The sequence below is a fragment of the Mya arenaria genome, chromosome 13 (assembly GCF_026914265.1).
Source record: "Mya arenaria isolate MELC-2E11 chromosome 13, ASM2691426v1".
Classification (NCBI taxonomy): Eukaryota; Metazoa; Mollusca; class Bivalvia; order Myida; family Myidae; genus Mya; species Mya arenaria.
In genome coordinates, this window is record NC_069134.1 from 52,625,512 (window position 1) to 52,647,826 (window position 22,315).

General features: G+C 36.0%; 1 protein-coding gene across 3 annotated transcripts in view; it reads left to right on the forward strand.

Annotated features, from left to right (window-relative positions):
* Positions 1-19,296, forward strand: part of LOC128214148 (uncharacterized) — a 30,925-nt gene extending 11,629 nt beyond the window's left edge. Inside the window, exons 4-11 of one of the 3 annotated variants that reach the window (XM_052920444.1) lie at positions 3,641-3,846; positions 4,694-4,802; positions 8,727-8,843; positions 12,084-12,347; positions 14,594-14,659; positions 15,692-15,787; positions 17,873-17,901; positions 18,231-19,296. In XM_052920444.1, the coding sequence (XP_052776404.1) occupies positions 3,641-3,846; positions 4,694-4,802; positions 8,727-8,843; positions 12,084-12,347; positions 14,594-14,659; positions 15,692-15,787; positions 17,873-17,901; positions 18,231-18,707 (1,364 nt within the window). In that variant the 3' untranslated portion in view covers positions 18,708-19,296. The remainder of the gene's footprint in view (positions 1-3,640; positions 3,847-4,693; positions 4,803-8,726; positions 8,844-12,083; positions 12,348-14,593; positions 14,660-15,691; positions 15,788-17,872; positions 17,902-18,230) is intronic. The other 2 variants (XM_052920445.1, XM_052920446.1) reach the window with 2 other exon arrangements.
* The last annotated feature ends 3,019 nt before the right edge of the window (positions 19,297-22,315 follow it).

Genomic DNA, 22,315 nt, shown 5'->3' on the forward strand with positions numbered 1-22,315 from the left:
TACACTATAGGTAGAAGGGACATACCATAGGTTAAAGGGGGCATACTATAGGTTAAAGGGGTACACTATAGGTAGAAGGGACATATCATAGATTAAAGGGGGTACGCTATAGGTTAAAGGGGCATACTATAGGTTAAAGGGGGTACACTATAGGTTAAAGGGGCACACTTTAGGTTAAAGGGGGTACACTACAGGTTAACGGGTACAATTCAGGTTAAAGGGCATCACATACGTTAAAATAACACAATTCAGGTCAAAAGAGGGCATACTATATGTTAGCGGGGCACGGTATAGGTTAAAGGGGCATATCATAGGTGAAATGGACACGGCATTGGTTAAAGGGGCACAACAAGGTTAAAGGGGCATACTACAGGTTAAAGTGGCACACTATACGTTAAAGAAACACGATTCGGGTTAAAGGGGCACGGTATAGGTTAAAGAGGCATATGTAGGCTAAAGGGGCATAATAAATGTAAAAGGGCACGGTATATGTTAGAGGGGATTACTATAGGTTAAAGGGGCATATTATAGGTTAAAGGAACTTACTACCGATGAAAGGGGCAAAATATAGGGTGAAGAGGCATAACATAGGTTAAATGGGCATACTTTAGGTTAAAGGAAAACAATACAGGTTAAAGGGGCATACTATAGGTTAAAGGGACACGGTTATTTATAAAGCTAAAGTTTATTAAACTGTACACAAATTAAACTTTTTGTTCCGGTTTGATCATTCAAGTCAGATGCTTGAAACATAACATTTTGCATCTATCTAGTGGTATCATGCCCCTTTAACGCGTACTTCCTGGTGATCTTGAAGTGTATCATATCATTTACCACATTACCGCCAACAGTTTTTGCTGCTTTATATAGCCTTTATTTTTTTACCTCAATTGCTCTTGTCGTATGTTAAACACGCGTGTTAGAAGTATTGATTCAAAGTTTCGATGAGAAAGATGAATCCGTTATATAATTTAAACCGGTTAATCAAACATGGAAATAAACTATGTAAATAACCTAATGTGTTTACTAAACAATAATAATGTTCAAAAATGCGATTTTGTGATGCTTTTAACGTTTATAAAATCTAAAAAGGTCCTACTTTATTATCCTTATGACTTTAAATAGTATCATCCCCATATCATATATTAACTTTTAATATTGAATAATTATTCATATATTGGAGGTACATCCCCTAATATATGCAAGCACAATAATAAAGCTGATTTCTATTTCAAGTAGTTATTTATGGGTTTTCAAATTGTCAACAGGTGTGGATTTTGCTTTGAAATATAACTCTTTATTCAGTTAAGTTTAATCATAGTAGCTTATTCTCAGTTTCATCAAACATTAATGACGAAATAATTGCTGCGTAACCATGAGCCGTCCATTTACCTTTCTTGTACAAGCTATGCGACCGGGAATACAATTTTCTAATTTATAACACCAATGTGCATAAAAAAATGAAGATCTTAAAGCTGCACTCTCACAGATTGACCGATTTGACTTCTTTTTTATCTACTGTCTCAGAATCAGCTTAATTTGACACCATGCTTTCAAATAAGTCATATGAGATTATAAGTATCTTCCATGGCCGAGAGTGTAAGATAGGTTCATTCCGACCCGAGCGTAGGGTGTTTTGCGGAAACGAGGTTTACCGAATAAATCAAATAAATGTAGAAAAGCTGAATATTCAAACTTAAACAAAGTTGTTGTTATATTTAAATCAAGTATAAATTCACCTTCCTCTTTTCCTTTCGACAAATTCTGATTGGTCCATAATGTCTTTGTTTCCATTAATTCTATTAATAATTAAGATTTGAAGAAAATGATGGGTAGGTAGTGTTATGTTCTCAGTAGCCACTCTATATGTATGCGCATGGGATACCGGGACTTCCGGAAGAGATACGATCATGAATAAAGCTAGTGAACGGTCATCTGTTTTTTTTTAAGAATATCTTATCCCCTAACATATCAGGTTTTTCATTTTTTTTGAGAACCGAGATTTTGTTTGTGCAACAAACCGACCTATAACAATGTCTATCACTATTGAAGAAAGTTTTAAATATAAAATTGTCAAATATTAATATGTTCACTAAAAATGCACACTTGGTGAACAAAAATAGTAGGGTCGGGTGGAAAAATAGGTCGGTCGGGTAAGTGCAAAAAAAATAAAAATAATATAAATACGCAATAATGAGTATAGGAATAATGAAGCATCTTTCCAACAAGCGTGTTACAAAATGTCGTACGATTACGATTTTCAATCGAATACTTAAAAATCCTGTGTAAATAAAATTTTAGATTTAACTTGTAAATCTATTTGAGCATAGAGTAATATTTCAAGCCAATCTGTCTGTTTTGAAATATTTTTTTTATCTCGTTACAATCAATAATTATTGACTTGAAAATTCGATCTAAAGATTAGATCGTTGATAAATCAACCTCATTAAAATGAGGGCAGTATATGATTTTAAAAGAGATTGTTGATATGTCTGTTTCGTTTAGTCTAACAGTCAAACCTCGCTATGTAGAAGTCGTTTGGACCTCTGGAAATATTTCGAGTTAACGAAAATTCTATATATCCGAAATACAAAACTAAATCCAACACATTCGAGAAAATTTCGACATAATCATAACAGAGTTCGGCATAGTGAATTTTAACTGTATTATGCTTTAAGCAGTTAATGTAAAACACGAAAGCAAACAAGCAACATAGATAAATATAAAAAAAACACACACGATCTCATTGTATTAATCTTTCAATGAAGTATATGATTGGAATTGTTCTTGCAACACGGTGGTAAAACCGTTTAAAACTTCAGATAATTACTTCAGTTTCCAGTGCAGCCCCCGATATGCATATTAAAAATAATAGTCTCGTTTATTTTACCCGATATGCATATGAAAAAAACAGTCTCGTTTATTTTACTCGATATGCATATAAAAAACATAGTCTCGTTTATTTTACTCGATAATCGATATGCATATTAAAAATCATACTCTCATTTATTTTACTCGATATGCATATTAAAAAATCATACTCTCTATTATTTAACCCGATATGCATATTAAGAATCAAACTCTCGTTTATTTCACCCGATATGCATATTAAAATTCATACTCTCGTTTCTTTTACCCGATATGTATATTAAAAATCATACTCTCGTTTATTTTACTCGATATGCATATTAAAAATCATACTCTCGTTTATTTTACTCGATATGCATATTAAAAATCATACTCTCGTTTATTTTACCCGATATGCATATTAAAAATCATACTCTCGTTTATTTTACTCGATATGCATACTAAAATCATACTCTCGTTTATTTTACCCGATATGCATACTAAAAATCATAGTCTCGTTTATTTTACTCGATATGCTTATTAAAAATCATAGTCTCGTTTATTTTACTCGATATGCATATTAAAAAGCATAGTCTCGTTTATTTTACCCGATATGCATATTAAGAATCAAATTCACGTTTATTTTACTCGATATGCATATTAAAAATCATACTCTCGTTTGTTTTACCCAATATGCATATTAAAATCATAGTCTCGATTATTTTATCCGATATGCAAATTAAAAATCATAGTCTCGTTTATTTAATCTTTATTTCTTTATACATTTTCCAAGAAATGCTGCAGTTGAACCGCCTAGTCACTCAGAACGTGCTGGTCGGTCACTACAAGCCAGTGGGTGACGTTGAAAGTGGGGACTCGAAACACTTCAAGAGACGGACGCTGATCGTCCTACCCCTCGACCATCCGGAGATTAGGGAGGTTGAAGTGAACGTCCTCGAGGGACAGGCTGACCTGTACGAGGAGGTCGTCTCCGTCCAGGTGAGGGTAAAGTTAAGTACTCGAGGTATTGTAATTATACGAGCACGAAGCTCGAGTTATGTATAATTTTAATCACGAGGTGGGGTGTCATGAGTAAATGTTGTGTACCACATTGTTAAGCTTTACGTGCACTAAGCACCGTGCATATATGGGAATAGGATTATGAGTTTTATCCACACGTTTACTTATAACACTGAACTACTGGTTACCGTTCTGGGCCGTTTTTTCAGAATAGCTAGATAGGTCTTGGTACTAAGAGTTGACGTTAAACATATGAACAATTTGTGATATTTACAACCCAACTTCCATTCCTTAAATGGACTGCTTTTCAGCAATTTATGGTTATCATCCGATGAACGCAACATCTTCGGATATTTTCGGATCGCAATTCATCGCATAACAATATACATGATTTTTTTTATCTTGTTTGTATTGTGTCAGCAGGTCCCGTAAAATATAATTCAACATTCTAGAAAGTGTTAATACATGATATCTTAAATGTATTGTTGCCATAAGTGTTTCATTTTTACGTTTAACACTGATTTCAAGTGGTTGATCTTTTCCCGCGTAAATATAAGTAATGAATTGCGGGATTGATGTCATTATCGGGGATATGAACGCAGTTGGGCTGGTCAAAGTGTGTGGAGTCCGAATGAATGACCTAAGCATAAACCATTTACATTTACATTGACAGTTATTCAGGTAGTGAAACCATTTGTGTTCCATGACTTCCAGAAGTAACAGTTTTGTGAACAAAACGTAAAATAGGACACAAACAAACTGAAAAATCTTACATATAAGGAATACAAGATCATGCCCATAAATTCTATGTAAATTATTGTTCCAGAATATCTCGAGCGATATGGACGTGGTTGACAGCCTCTATGTGGAATTTAGGACAGAGTTCCCGGCCCTTAGGCGTTTTACGTTCACTGAAGAGGACGATGCTAGTGTTAGTAAGTATAGAGTTTACAATTAATATCATTATTGCCTCTCAGCTGTGTTTAATGTGACTATTTCATTTGCAATCGGAGCACCTCGGCCATTTTCCATCGAAGACAACCTCGAAGCTATGCCGGTGCATTAATAAAAAGTAGATCGTGAATTTAATGATAATGCTATAAACGAATCATTAATTCATTATGAAGCATTTCAACGTGTAATTTGTATTTCTCTGTTTAAATTGATACCAAGGGCAGGGTATTATTGCATGTATGATAAAGATTCCTCAGAGTAAAGCCCTTTAACTGCTAAATTGAAATTACTACGCGATCTACTTGTAGCGTAATTAAATTTTAAGAATTCTGATATTGTAAACCGTCCATTTACATGGGTAATGGCTGAGGTGTTCCGATTGTCAAATTTGCTTTATGTGGACTAAAACAATGGAATACACAGGGACAAGCACTCCACGCAGTTACCTCCCTTACAGTAACGTAATCACTGCCACTATGCAAATTACGTGACCATCTTTCATATCGGTATAGATTGTAAATAATAATTAATTTTAAATATTGTTTTTGTATTTTAACCTCAATGCACCTTGACTAATTAAAATTTGATAAAAATTTCCAAAAAATAGAGTAGCAAAAACGTTTAATAGACATCCAGCTATATTTAACTACCCCATGGTGGCAGAGATCTATTCTGCTTGTCAGGGGAGATCACTGCGTAGGAGATTGGGACAAGTACGGTAGCGATATAATTAACATTGACCCCTGTTTTCGAGGCACAATAAACAGAAAATAAAAATTTTTTATAAGGCATTTAAGCAATAAACATGTACGTATCCAGTAGCATGTACAAATTTACATTCACGACGACAATAAAACACTTGAGACGAGCAAGATTACAGAATCAGATGTACATATTTGCATAAGAATCTTAGATCAACAATTTAAAGGGACTGTACGCCAGATTGGCACCTAAAAAAGTTTTTTTCTGTAACGAATCTCAGGACAATTATTTAATAAAATGTTTTACTCGTTGATATAAATATTGTAAAAAAGATTACCAAAATTAAAAAAAAATCGTGTCGAAGACCTGGTTCGAACCTGTGTCGCCAAAATTGCAGTCCTGCGTTGTATCCACTGAGCTACGAAGGCATACTTTAATTAAGCTATACACCTAACTCGGTAATATCACGTGATAACATCGACTAGCCAATCACGCATAAGGAATGAATTCTACTAGGTAGAGATACCCAGAAATCTTTTTTAATGCAAAAATACGAAAACACTGCGAAAAATAAATTAATTGTAAAATATGTGGTACTTCAGTAAGTAAGTTTCAATGCATTGTACACATCGATACCTAGATTATTAAAGTTTTCGACATTTTTCCCATTTTTTCGCTATTTAATCATACGGAGTACAGTCCCTTTATCATGCTTCTGTCAAGTTATATCATGTTTTCGTTTTTCAGTGGCAATATAAGTATACTAAGCAAATTTGCGATTCAAGGATTTATTCTCAGCACTTAACAAACTACATTTTTTTTTGTTGGCTAGTGGCAATAACATTTAGATAAACGCATATTTCAAATATCATGATACATGTATATAAATGGGCAAACAAGAACAAAATGGTACTCGTTCTCAATCATTTTCATTTTGCAATAGACACATTTTCTATCATCTCTAGGTATATTCTTAGATCCTCTTTCACAAGGTTCAAGGCCTAACCGACACTCAACGTGAGGAACACGGTGTCACAATTTAACACACATCGGACACATATGCGATATAGACATTAAAAGGGACTAGACACCAGATAATACAGTTGAAAGAAAAAAGAAAGAAAACTGTCAAAAACATACCATTGACATCGTTGTGTACAACGCATTGAATCTTACTTACTGATGCATATCAACGCTTACTGCAAATGCACAGAGACTTGGACAAATGTCTTTCACAGATTTTGCGCATTTTTTTCAATTCAAAATCTACTGGGGTTGTCTACTACGTAAATCCCGTAAATTAAGTTTAAAATTGGCCTAGTGTTATCGGACTCCTACTAGCTCGCATTGACACACCTGGGCTTGTTTAAATGCTATATTTGCCGATTTTTCGGCCATTTGTTGTCTAGACCATTTAAATGATTTTATTAATAAATATTTGGGTAACCCCATTGAAATGGTTAACGGAAAGGGAGCTCACTGGGGGGGGATATACTAGCTACTAGCTAACGAGTACCTCACACTTGTCAACATTGGGGATACCGCTTCGAAATGGTCAGTTTCAAAGGAGGTAACTGGAAGGAGTTCTCAACCTCACACTTGTCACAACATTGGGGTAATCGCATTGAAAGGGTCAGAGAAACAGGAGGTCACTGGAGGAAGTACTCAACCTCACACTTGTCACAACATTGGGGTAATCGCATTGAAATGGTCAGAGAAACAGGAGGTCAAAGGAGGGAGTACTCAACCTCGCACTTGTCACAACATTGGGGTTACCGCATTGAAATGGTCAACGAGACAGGAGGTCACTAGAGGGAGTTTTCAACCTCACATTTGTCACAACATTGGGGTTATCGCATTGAAATGGTCAGCGAGACAGGTGGTCACTAGAGGGAGTACTCAACCTCACATTTGTCACAACATTGGGGTTACCGCACTGAAATGGTCAGCGAGACAGGTGGTCAATAGAGGGAGTACTCAACCTCACATTTGTCACAACATTGGGGTTACCGCATTGAAATGGTCAGCGAGACAGGTGGTCACTAGAGGGAGTTTTCAACCTCACATTTGTCACAACATTGGGGTTACCGCATTGAAATGGTCAGCGAGACAGGTGGTCACTAGAGGGAGTTTTCAACCTGACACCTGTCACAACATTTATCAATTATAGTAAAATTAAATTTGCAAGCTTAGAGATTAACATTTGCATTTGTATACCATCGTCATTATAAATTTTAGGACATATACTACGTGTGTATAAAGATATTATTCCTGAGACATCCAATTTTCAGAAAACGTGTACAAATATTACTTTCTGTTTTTAAAGAAAGTAATGGTCCTTAAATTGAATCGGTTTAAATAGATCGAATTGCATAATTGTTTACGAACCACCTATTATATAGAATGAATTACGTCGGCAAAAGAGATGTATTTTCTGTATTGAAATAACACAATGGGTTTGCTTGATTTTAAAGCATGATAGCGTCTTTTTTGTAAACATTTGTTTGAGTTGCGTTAATACGAGACGAGGTCGTCCACATGATAAATAGTATATCAGTATATTACATAAACATGTTATCTACATGTAGGTTTCATTTTTCCTGCACTTCCGTGTAAAACACACGTTTTCAATTCAATAAATAAAACTGGTTTAAAACTGAGTGAACAAATTTACAAATGAAGTAAAAAAAGAATTTTAAAAGAGAAAATAACAAAACCGAATGATACTTTTTCCTTACCATTAATATACCAATAACATTTTAACACCGTCTTTTTGTCAAATTTAACGATAATACTGACAACCTATGCCTCTTTTTATCCCTTTTCCTCATTCGGAACTCCTTGGCCATTTTCCGTCCGAAACAACAATGGACGGTTTACTATGTCAGAAATCTTTACATTTAACTACGCTGCTAGTAGATCGTGTAGCAATTTCGATTAAGCAGTTAAACTTCATTAATTTACTCTTTGGAATCTTAAGTATTTATGCAATAGTTCACTTCATTGTCAATCAATTTAAAATAATATATACAACATACACGATAAAACACCACTATTAATTAATAATGTTATTTAAATTTTACGAACTACTTCTACTGATGTAACGGCATACATCCGAGGTTGCTTTCGATGGAAAATGGTCGAAAAAATCCGCATGCCCCTTTGCTGTTTCATTTTGCCACCCTTATGCATGCTTCTTGAAGGTGAACAGGATCAAGGCACTAACCATGTTACCGCAGAGAATCACCCACAACAAAACGAACCCGATGATGACACGCCACCTCCTGTTCCTGCACGCAGAGGCAGAGCCAAAGCCAATGGTAAGCAAGTTCTGAGTGTTTTTCGCACAAAAGATTTGATAAACGGTCATACAATTTGAGTCGTCATCAGCGTCACTGTCATCAGGTAAGGATGTTAATCGATTATACGGTTACATTGCACTATTATCCAAGTTTCCAGTTGTATTTAAACACGTCAGGAACCGTATTGGCATATAACAACATGGGACAGTATATGAAAAAAAAACTTCGCAAATTGGCAATCAGAACAAAACAATATATAAATAGTATTAAATGGAGATATACTATTACAAGTGTTAGTTTGATTATAACAACGCATTTAAAAGCGTCAACTTATAATGCAAGATGAGAAATTATGCAATTAAAAAAGAAATTAGTTGACAGTTATAAAAAGCTTTAGCATAAAACCCGCTTAATGACAGATTTTTGTCAACTGGGGCGCATGTTAAATAGTACGTATTCGTGTACAGAGTCCCATAACTATGGATGTAAAAATTATCAAGTTCGGGGCCCTTACATTCAAGTTCGAGGCCCGTACATTCAAGTTCGGGGCCCTTACATTCAAGTTCGAGGCCCTTACATCCAAGTTCGAGGCCCTTACATTCAAGTTCGGGGCACTTACATGCCGTCGTCATACACCATCTGACTGTTTTAAATGTTGAGATTTTTGAGACTTATCAAACGGATAAGGACAAGAATAATGCAGCACACGCCTACAATCGTCCGCTTTTAATAGTTGGACCGCAGTAAAGGTCGGTATTCATAGAAACCCTTAAGGGGATTCGCTCATGTTTTGGTACTAAATTTCTTTTTCCCGGTTACGCATCTGAATACACTTATGTAATAATTATTTTACTCTTTGATACTGAAATTGCACAAACAAATACACTGAAAAACAGTCTGGTTTTAATTGGGTATGAATCTACGCCGGTACAGTCAAGGGGACATTAAAAAAAACTGACAACAAAACCTCACGCCCACAAGGACTTATACAACACCACAAGGATAACTTAAAAAGTTAAAATATAAGCCTTTTGAGCATGTATCAACATTTGTAGAAGGGTTCCAGTCGTCAGTTACTTAGTTTGATTTTCCACACTTGATTTCGTCATACAAAGTAAGTGCATTTTACAAAAAGCGTGAGCGAGTCCCTTTAAGTCATTTGCAAACCTATATAGTCGTAATTGGCTGTCAACCTCCGTTTTGTATTCATCAATATATTGTAAGTGATGCATGCATTGTCTGTTATTGTCTTTGACGATGTGTGAGATTCGTTTAGTGTCTGTAAGACCTTAAAGGTGAGCTGAACTGTAATTTATAGTTCTTAATTTTATTCATTGTTTCTACTAAACGCGCTAAAGTTTAATATACGAAGCGTAAATTTCGTTTCTACGGTCTACCGTTACAACGGAATCCGCCCATTCTATGTTCTGCCCATTCTATGGTTGTTAGATGAATTAATGCCCTTGAAATGAGTAACAAAACTGCCAGCTTATGAAAATGATTTATACTCAAATATATATTGTATCAAACTTGAAAATTATCAATCTTTTATATCGTTATGTAATAATTAAATGTCAAATATCAGTTCAGTTCTACTTTAACCATGCTTTCCCAAAATGGATTATTGTTACATTCAGGTTCTGTCCCTGTAGTTTTTCGTTTCACGAGATTTATCATATTTGAAGCTACAGTCGGACCCAGTTGGCTCGAACTCCCAGGGACCGGCGAAACTACCTCGAGCATCGGGAATTTAAAGCCAAGCGGGAATGTTTACATTAAGTAGAAAAAATCTTTCCTTTCATCCAGTTCGAGCCAATGAGGAAATTAAGCCAAGTGAGTTCGAGCTAACGGGGTTCGACTGTGTGTATATACTTTGTTGTATAATAATAATTCTTTATAATGGCGACCAAAGGTTGTTTATTGCATAAGGAACCATGTAAATTTTTTCTACTCAAACCACAAACACCATCGTAACAATTCTCCTTTTTTACATGTGAATGTTTACATTGACACCGCCTGGTATAAATAAACGCCGTTCCCGGACCGGACCGGGCCGATACGCAGATACAGACCACATCTGAACATTTTTATTTGAGTCAATAAAATTTAAGGGGCATGGAAAAAAAGATGGGGCGGGCGGGGATGAAAATCTTGCAATTAATTTATAGTCCCCTAAAGTATGGAATTCTAACAGTCTCTCGTTCTCTGTACTTGCTTGATGTTGTGTGAATAGCTTACTGACTGACTTCTTTAATGATTTATTCCTGGTATAATGATAGTTTTCGGACACAGTTTTAGTTATTGAAAAGGCTTTTCAATGACTATCAGTTGACGCCAATTCATTTCGACCAATTTGACCCTGAAAGTTCTGTTCAATTTTAGATAAGTATAAAATAAGTCCCATTTCTCATAAACAGAAACGCAATTATTTATGATATGAACACATTGTGGAATAGGGACATTTTCTGACGACATATGTTTCGGTAGTATGACTGGATAAATTAAACAAAATATTCTTCGAGGTTACCCAGTACGATATGATTAATTGATCTAGCTTTTGTTGTTGTTTTGTTCCTGATTACCAATATTTGTGACTGGATTGAAAGTGAAACAGATGCTTCCTTAAAAGAACCACTACAATCTCATTAGTAACACTTCATGATGCACTGAAACACAATTGTAAATATTTCTAAATCATTACAATTCCCACAATTTCCACTTATAAGTTATCCAAGAACAAATTAAATTGTCACAGGGGTAGGGCCTAATTTCTCGAAACTCTTAAGTTCATTATCACAGGGTAAAGCCTAGTTAAATAATTTTTATTTTTTTATAATTTGCATCATATCAAAGATTTTGAAAAGGTACCATCCTTATGATAATCACAAAAAGTACATTCTCTCATTTATCAAAATCAAATTTAAGTTTGTATTTTTTCTTATTGAAATGAGCTCAAATCGATTCTCGCTATGTCGAACTCTTTTATTTCGATGTTTTGGTTATTTTGAACTGTTTTCGAATGCTTCGGGTTTAGTTATACACTTTTTGAATATTGGTTTAATCGAATGATCGTTATCTCGAAGAATTTTCCGAGGTCAAAACGACTTCGGCATAGCGAGTTTTGACTGAACGTAAGCTTGTTTAAGCTTAAGAAGTTTCGAGCAATTTCGGCCATATGTATTTTAAGCCGAAATTATACTCACATATATATTCATAAAGATTCAAGACACACATACATGTATTACGATTGTATTTTAGGTGGCGTTACAACTGCACAAGTCCGCGCAGCAATAGATCCGACGAAACTTTTACCAAATTCAGCCACAAATCCGAAGACAAGTCCTCCTATTAAAGGAAGAAAGAACCCCGCAGTCAGTCCTAAGGTTGTTCCAATGGGCTCAGGATCTCCTTCAACACTGCGTAGACCACTGCCAATGACGCCCAAAGGGACCGACTCGTTTCAGACAAAACAGGAGAAGGACCTCGAAGATGGATATGAACAGATGGGGAAAGCTCCCCCGCGTAAGTATATTAGGTTCATCTGCGTTACATGGTAAAACATACATGGATCTTGTTCTTAAGCGTTGTCGTCCTCGTCAGTGTGCGTCATATGCCGCGTAAGTATATTATTATTGCCTGAGTCACATGGTAGAACAACATGGATCTTGTTATTAAGCGTTGTCGTCTGCGTCAGTGTGTGCCATATGCCGCGTAAGTATATTATTATTGCCTGAGTCACATGGTAGAACAACATGGATCTTGTTGTTAAGCGTTGTCGTCTGCGTCAGTGTGCGCCATATGCCGCGTAAGTATATTATTATCGCCTGAGTTACATGGTAGAACAACATGGATCTTGTTGTTAAGCGTTGTCGTCTGCGTCAGTGTGCGTCATATGCCGCGTAAGTATATTATTATTGCCTGAGTCACATGGTAGAACAACATGGATCTTGTTGTTAAGCGTTGTCGTCTGCGTCAGTGTGCGTCATATGCCGCGTAAGTATATTATTATCGCCTGAGTTACATGGTAGAACATACATGGATCTTGTTGTTAAGCGTTGTCGTCTGCGTCAGTGTGCGCCATATGCCGCGTAAGTATATTATTATTGCCTGAGTCACATGGTAGAACAACATGGATCTTGTTGTTAAGCGTTGTCGTCTGCGTCAGTGTGCGCCATATGCCGCGTAAGTATATTATTATCGCCTGAGTTACATGGTAGAACAACATGGATCTTGTTGTTAAGCGTTGTCGTCTGCGTCAGTGTGCGCCATATGCCGCGTAAGTATATTATTATTGCCTGAGTCACATGGTAGAACATACATGGATCTTGTTGTTAAGCGTTGTCGTCTGCGTCAGTGTGCGCCATATGCCGCGTAAGTATATTATTATCGCCTGAGTTACATGGTAGAACATACATGGATCTTGTTGTTAAGCGTTGTCGTCTGCGTCAGTGTGCGCCATATGCCGCGTAAGTATATTATTATTGCCTGAGTTACATGGTAGAACATACATGGATCTTGTTGTTAAGCGTTGTCGTCTGCGTCAGTGTGCGCCATATGCCGCGTAAGTATATTATTATTGCCTGAGTCACATGGTAGAACATACATGGATCTTGTTGTTAAGCGTTGTCGTCTGCAACAGTGTGCGTCATATGCCGCGTAAGTATATTATTATCGCCTGAGTCACATGGTAGAACACACATGGATTTTGTTTGCCAGCGTTGTCGTCTGTGTCAAAGTGCTCCATACCACGTGCCCCACACTCTCTCTTACTTCACCGCGTAAGTATCTTAGTATCGCCTGCGTTACATGGTAGAACACACGTGAATCTTGTTGACCAGCGTTGTCCTCTGCGTTAATGTGCGCCATATCATATGTTCGTGCACGCTGTCTTACTCCTCCGTGGAAGTATCGTAGTGTCGCCTGCGTTACATGGTAGAACACACGTGGATCTTGTTGTCCATGGTTGTCGTCGGCGTTAATGTCTGCCATATCACATGTTCGTACACGATGTCTTACTCCACCGCGTTAGTAGATTAGTGTCCCCTGCCTTAAATGGTAGAACACACGTGGATCTTGTAGGCCAGTGTTGTCGTCTGCGTCGATATTCGCCATACCACATGGTTGTACACTCTGTCTTGTCTTAAAACACCTTAAGTAATTTCTGATCTTACATTGATTTCCTTAAACGTGATAGTCTAATTTGAAGAGAAGTACAGGGGTTTTAACATGATTGTGAGTAAATACATCAAGGGTTAAAAATAAACAACCTAATTTAGATGTTACTTAGTCATTTTTTCATATGATAAGTGAGAAACTTAACTGAGAAAAATGACTTAAGTTAAGAATTGAGTTACGATGTTTTATGATTACCGACTTACTGTGAACTTTGTTTAATGGCACATTGATCCAAGGCTAGCCACTGGCGTAGCTTAACGAAGACATTTTAGGCCCGGGCCTGCACAAGCATTTCAAAAAATCGTATTAAAAAAATAAAAATAACATTGATTATTCCAAGATTAAGTGCTAAAAGCTCCTTTAATCAAGCATTAAAAAAACCCGCAGAGGAGCTTGCGTTCCAGCCCCTAACCAAACTGGGGCCTCGCATCTATTCTGTTCTAGCTATGCATCTGCAGTGAATTGATGTTTTTGTTGAAAATATTTTGTTGAAGGCTATGAAAATATATCTTCCGGGTTTGAGTCAATAATTCGATATTTTTTTATTGAATCGATATATATAAACTTTCTTTATCATAATGAATATATTTCAGCGCCATCAAGAAAACCCAAGACACAAAAGGACAAAGATGGATACGAAATTCCAGTTTACGCCCCTCGTAAGTATATTTTGGTCTAAAAAAAGCTTCTAGCTCGGTTTACCTGACCCTATCTTTTTATTGTCCGTCGATTATTTTATTCTTATCTGCAAACAAATTGGAAGTGTGGCCGTTGGACTTAACACAGGCACCCTCAATGCCACTCTCAATTAGAGGACCCGCAGAGAGGGGGGCGGGGGGCTTCCGGTGCGCGCCCTCAATCCTGGACCTTCCCATTAGTTTTGGTGGCATTGTCCGCGAAGCGGATCAATTGCGCACATGCTCGTTTCCGAATGATGGTGAACTTTGCCTGTGTAGGACAAAGTTAGAGAACATTCTTATGAATGTCCGAAGCGATTCTGACCATCACGATGGATATAATTCTGAATATTGCAACATGTTATGTAGGAGAACCCTTCTGTGTCGTATTTGCATGGATACCGGTAGCTTAAATAATATAGGTAACCAGTCTGTATGCGCGCTTTACAGAGCATCATATTTGATAACTTCCAATCAGAGCACCTCTGCCATTTTTCTTCGAAACATCCTCAATCTACACGCAGTGTTACTTCCCACCAAATCACGTGACCATAGATACCCACTGCGCTGTTAAAATATCACATCGGTAAAGATTATAAATTAGCTTTATTTATGTTCTCGTATTTCAACCACAAAACACATTGAATACATTGTTAGTTAAAATTTGATAAAAAAAGAAAACTATCCGAAAAGAGAGAAGAAAAATATTGGAAAAATGTTTATATATAGCTGGTGTCAAATTGCTCGTCAGGGGAAATCACTCCGTTTCATTATAAATCTTACAAGCTACTTTTATTATTGCACCGGCATACATCCTAGGCTTGTCTAATAACGGAGATGGCCGAGGTGTTCCAAATGGATAACTTCATGATCACGCACCGATCATAACAACTCGGCCATCTCCGGAAAGCTTCGAGATTTCTGTAGGATACTGGTCGGGGTGTTCCGATTGGATCACGCACAATTGCTTTTTTCACGCTAGTATATTTTTGGCACACCATATTTACTTTGTAGCTCCCAAAGGGAAGCAGACGACACCTCCAGCTCAACCTGAAACGAAAACATACATGAGTTTTGACATTGCTGGAATTGCGAGTACATTCGATGCTGGTATGTTCTCATTTTTTGTTGCTATACCATTTCTTTCAGTGTTGTTTTATTAGTTTAGCCCATCGCTTACTCTCCATCATTGCAGCGCTTACAATTACATGTCCTGTATTTCGTTTATAAGGATACGTGATTGAATCAGTCGATTTATTTATTGGGCGGTGACATCATAAATAATGTTAAACTGACCTGGCCATGATTTTTCGAAAGTTCTTAAGTGGAAATTGCTTGAGAGGCTGATTTCACTAAGCCAAATTTCTACTTTGTTTTGATTTTACGAAATAAAAATAGTTTTTCGTGCTTAGCATATAGATATTTTCCTTTTAAGGTACGAAAACTCTTAAAAAATATAGATATAACGAAAATGATTCTAAAAAACAAAAAAGTATGCTTATCCTGATAAGGATCTTAAGATTTATCGAGAAAATGTCCAGAGTTTCGACGCTTCACTAAACGTCATTCACAATTCATATTTAACTTATTTAATCGGTCTCTGTCGCACCGTTTAATGTTGTTTTTGTGTGTGTTTGCTGTTTGTTCGAATACAAAAGTATGGAGGCTAACAAGGTTACAACTCGTTGATAGAGTACCTTGGCATCATCGTTCCAAAGAGTTTGTTAATGTTAATTGTTGAGCTAACGATAAAGATAACTTTTCCTTTACTACACCATTTTAAATAAAACAAAGGGCAGTCTATGGCGCTTAAATAGCCCCGCCTTCGTTTTATTACCGAAGTTTGATAAGGTGATTAGTTTCATTCAAACATTTCGACAAACTTGTTTCCAAAATGATGTTTTGACAGTGCTCCGTCAGACTGCCGTATTGTGAAAAGGTTTGTCGAAGAGTTTTAAGATACTAAACTCTCAATCAAACTCTGGTAAAGGCCAAAGGTGGGGCTCCGTAAGCGGCGTAGACTGCGCTATGTTTCAATTAAAATGGTGAAGAAATAGTAAAGTTATCCTCGTTAAAAGTCTTCATTAGAAGCGAAATATTGCCTTCCGACGTAGCATTTATGACGCAATTTATCACGTGGTATACACACACTGCTTTAAGTCCCTTATAACAAGATCCAACTAACCTCACTTACTGGAACCATCACTCACATTGTTTAAGTTTTTAGTTCAAAGAAAACAACCCCACTAGGCTTAGAACGTAGAATTTGAAACGTTTATTTAAGTGCTTTTATGATGTAACTGTTATTATACTCAATTATTTGATAAAATAAATAAAGTGCCGATTGTTCAGAGCTTTGTTAAAGTGACATTCTTATACAAAACCAATGCGCACACATGTATAACAACCATAAATTTTGAGTGATAAACCTTTTAACTACTTACTATATAATGCATTTATGGAACATATGAATTACTGATAACAATATTGTAACTATGCATTTAATAGCTGAACACGAAAAAAATAATATAATGATTGGTGAAAGCTAAAAGATTTACTGTAATCTACTATAGTATCATAAGGTAGAATTACCGTGGTTTCTCTACCTTTCTTTCAAATTAAACTCGGTTTTCTTCATAAGAACCATTGTTTCCGACATTTTTTCAATGCTATTTTGGTATATTAAAGCAATTGTATTAATAGTGGTAAATCTTATTTGGGAGTAAGAGTGCATCTTTAATTTTCATTACATTCTTATCTTGATCATTGTTAACTTTTAAATCATTACTGCTCATGAAGTTTGATGGATACATTTGTGATATACAGTTTTCAGCATAATTAATCATGAAATAGTTCAAGTACCGCATAACTATAATTCCCTCAAAAACACCTAACCTTTAAATACACATTGAATACACTTCCTTCTGAAACAATATGATGTTTACTTCTTCAAAATTAAATACCCTTTCCATTACTCCACGAATTCATAAACAATTTCTTTTAGATAAAGGTTTTACCCTAACTAATAAGTTCAATAGAAGTTTCGAGAAAATGGCAAATTAAAGGATATTACCTTATTAATAACATATCTGTTTGAAGAACCCTCGTTTGCCCACAGTGGTGGCTAACCAAAGATGCACTCTTTATTTGACGAAAGAAATGGCGTTTTAATTCACATGTACATGTTCTTTTCAGACGTAGCATTACCGATACCGAAAAGAGCCGTAAGTATATTCTTAGGATTCTTAGATCTATATAATATAATTATGCAGAAATAAATTAAATAAAATGTAAAAAAATAAAAAAATTATAAAATATATGTGTAATTTATTGATGCCTGCTTTCGCAGACAAAGAAGGGTTTGTTTCTAAACGTGTGATTAGTTGACGTCTGCTTTCTCAGACAAGGAATGATATATTTTCTGGATGTGTGATTAACTGCCGTCAGCGTTTTAAGACAAATAATGGCATATTTTTAACTAAAAAAATATGCCATCATTTGTCTGATAAACGCAGACGTGAATGTGTATTTAACTGACGTCTGCGTTTTTCAGGCAAAGAAGGGCATATTTTCTAAGCTGCATAAAGGACATAAACACAAGCACGTATATGAGAACGAAGAAAAACATGATACAGTGGACACAACAAAGGCGATAGATGATGAACTATTAGTGTATGATGTAGTGGACGAAGCAACCCTCGGTAGGTTCAGGGATCCGGGATTTGCAGCATCCCAACAGGTGAATAAAGTTCGCCCTATTGCAGCAGTGCAGCCACAAAACAGCAACCCCATGAGTCCTACACATTCGGACCACAAATCTTTCGTCGACCTCTCGTGCAGTGAGGTGGTGTCGCGTCTTAAAAAGTGCAAATTGAACACGCTTGCAGTCATATGTGAAAAAGATAAACTGGACGGCTCGTTCTTTAAGTTTATAAGTGATACGGAACTTGCCAAGGACCTTAAGCTAGGAAAGTTGGACGTTTTGAAGTTGAAAAAGATGCGAGATGAAAACTGGGTACTTCTTGAATAAAAGGGACTACTTTTTCAAAGCTATTTAAAGTGATCTTTGATAAATCAATGGAGATTTTAGAGCCATTAGTCCTGTGGACGTTTAATTTTATATCAATATGGCAATACAAATATTTTGCGAAATATCGAACATGCTACCACTGTATATATATTTTTATGTACGATAAAAAACTTCGATTTTGTAGTATATATTTTTTTTTAAACTTTGGTCATAGAAAAGAAACCAACAACACATTTGTAATAATGATTCCTGCACGGATAAATTATCTGCAATTTTTTTTAAGACCTTTGCAATGGTATATAGGTTTATTTCAGAATAAGATCTTGTTTTTAGACTATCTGCGCATGCGCGCAGGTAGTCTTAAGATCACAAACTCCAAAGAACTACTTCTATTCATGTCGTTTTAACCATTTTTTGTCTCAATGCGCCCTATGATAAGCAGAATGACGTCGAAACCATACAAATGGATTGGTCGTGTTGCAGTCCGAGTTTTTGCTTGTTCGGCTATTTTTTCACGAGTGGTCATAGATTTATTTTAATGGCCAAGATTGAAATAAAATACGATCTTGCATTAAAATCAATAAACTTTCTTTTATTCCATGCATTTATCGCACGTTCTAAATTAATAACCCCGGTTGAAACACTCTTGTTTGACGATAGACCCCGTGGGGAGCCTCTCCACTAAGTTGAGTATTCCTTATGCGTGGAGTTTGCTCCAAAACGCGCGAGCAGTAGGTACAATAACATCAAATAGTGCACGCTCTGACATTGAAACCTTGTTTGCAAATAGTTGATATTTCGATTTTTCTTTTATAAAATTCACTCAATCATCGAATTCAAAGCTTTTCCTGGCAGTAAAAACACATATATTTGCTATTTAAACATGTATATGTCATCGCTGTTTTAGTATTAATACATTTTACATTGTACACAAACATATACATCAAAGGTATTAAATTAGTTTTGATTCAGTTTATTTATCATATATCTGGAACGTGAATTTCATAGAATAAGGAAGTTGAGTTATGGTTGTATCTGTCCTTTTGTGAATAGTTCCTTCCCTTGTCATAAAATTGGCCACCATTAATTGATTTTGAATTGCATTTGTGACGATTTCGCGTAAGACTTCTTTAAGGATAGTTCTCCTAAACTTAGACTATAGATTAAGTCATTCAACCAATACTAAAAAATTTTTCTCAGGTATATAACAAAACAGCTTATATAGTTCTACAGTTATATTATGAGAAACATCAACTAAAAAAGTGCTGAAATTTAGTGAAAATAATGAAACCAAAATTAATACGAAAAGATAAGCTTTCTTAATCTAATGTTCATGGCTTGTGTGTTTATTCATAAGTCATTGTACGGTCACTGTCAAGGATGCATGTCAACACCAGAACTGTCCTAGAAAAAAAAGTTGACTGAGAGAGAGGAGTAAGTTTCAATAAAGACTGAAAGAGTATTAAAGGATAAGATATCTGAAGCATTGACACATACTAAATTGAAGATCAGTTTTAAAGTTCTGCAATTTCACCAAATCTTTGTAAAAAGTAGTTCTTCTCTAGCCAGTGTGTAAATAATCAAATGTTTTCATGCCAGAGTAAAATGATCAAGGTACAATTCACCAACAATTTCCATTCTTTTGCCAATATGTATGAGCACAAATTAAGATATATAACCATCTGAAGACTGATTGACTGAACAATTTCAACCACCGATAAGGTGGCACCCAGCTGTTACTATTTATAAACACCAATGCAATTACTTTAAATGTGCATATATATATATATATATATATATATATACTTTTGTTATAAAATGTTAAATGTTTGAAACAGTTATATTGTACAGTGCTTTAAATAAATTGTGCGTACAAACATGCTTTCATGTATTCATTGTTATGGCGTACACAGTGGTTCAACAACAGTGAAACACAAAATACAGTTGTAGATTTATAGCTTCATCTGTATTTTATAGCTACAGATGTATTTCAAAGTACAGCAACAGAGATAATTTAAAGCTCCAGTTGGGTGAAAAATTCTGATATTCGCATTAATAACTTATTCGTGCTATCGCACATGTCATTCTTAAGTTGTTCACTATTCAGACCTAAATGACGTCGTTCACAAAAAGCCACACAGGTGCACGAATATGGATGAAGTAGTTCACAATAACTGGCACACACGTATACATACCCGCATGACGTAGTGCACAAAATATGGCAAACACGTATACATACCTTAATGACGTGGTGCACAAAATGTGGCAAACACGTATACATACCTTGATGACGTGGTGCACAAAATGTGGCAAACACGTATACATACCTTGATGACGTTAATCACAAAAAGAGGCCCACACGTGTACATACCTGATGACGTAATGCTTTGCAACCCCCTTATCTCGTTGATGCTATAGGGATATGAGTTTAGAATGACCATTTTACCGGCAAATTAATTACAATTAATTTTACATACCGTATGAAAAAGGTCATGTCAAAAGGTTGCGCACCTAAGTAACGCCCCCCCCCCCTCCACCGTCAATTTCTGGATCCGCCCCTGAAATTACCAAGTCAGTCGACTATACTTTACATGCAACGTATGTGATCCATGATTTGACAGGCGCTGGATACGGAGGTTCCCGGATATTAATGAGAAACAATGGATTTGTGATGCATAACCAGTTCTTCTTTTTGGTGACATGAAAATGGCATCCTTAAATCATATTGCATTCTCTATGGGATTGAGAAATGTGACATATGGCTGACACACGGCCTCTAAACGCCAGCTCCACCACTTTACGGTGGTGCAAAGAAAAAGAGCTGTCGACACTTCCGTGGTGGAGCTGTACCCTATGTTTACATGAACAAACGTGAGTATGATTTATATTTTATTTGATAATTTTATTGAACGGACATATTTCGAAAATCGGAGAATGTGGTAACACTTCTACTGTAAGCTGGTTACTATTTCGTTTCAATATTGTGTTAACTGTGGTGTCAGGAGCTTTTCTCCCGAATCGGACTAGTGCATATTTTGAGATCTGATTGCATAGCAAGTACATTTCGGTACTTACACACCCCGTAAGAACATTCTCACGCATGCAAACATAACTGTTATGTATAGTACCTATGCCGGAACACAACAAAACCGTGTTACAGCTGCTTTTCATTATTCGAGGGATGATCCAAAATGACACGATTTCATGTAGAAAATATGTTGCTGTTTTTTTTAATTTAAATCAAAATATACATTTATAAAGGTGGATAGTATCCGATACAAACACTGAAAATATTATTATCATAATATAAATGTGCAAATTTTACAGGGGTCTGAAAAGGGTCACTAAAGCAGACCCGGTACACCTCAGATGCGTTGGAACAACGCTAACAGCGTCAATGACGTCAAACTAGTGTGTGTTTTTTTCTTCAAAATACTCGCCGTCACACTGAATAAACCTTGCGTGGCGATGAATAAATTGGTGTTGGAATACATTCCTATACCATCCAGTGTCATAATGATAATTTTAGATGTCGCCTAGCGGATATAGATATACACAGAATAAATTAATAAGTCAGCAAAAACGTAATATCTCTGATTATTGTAAAC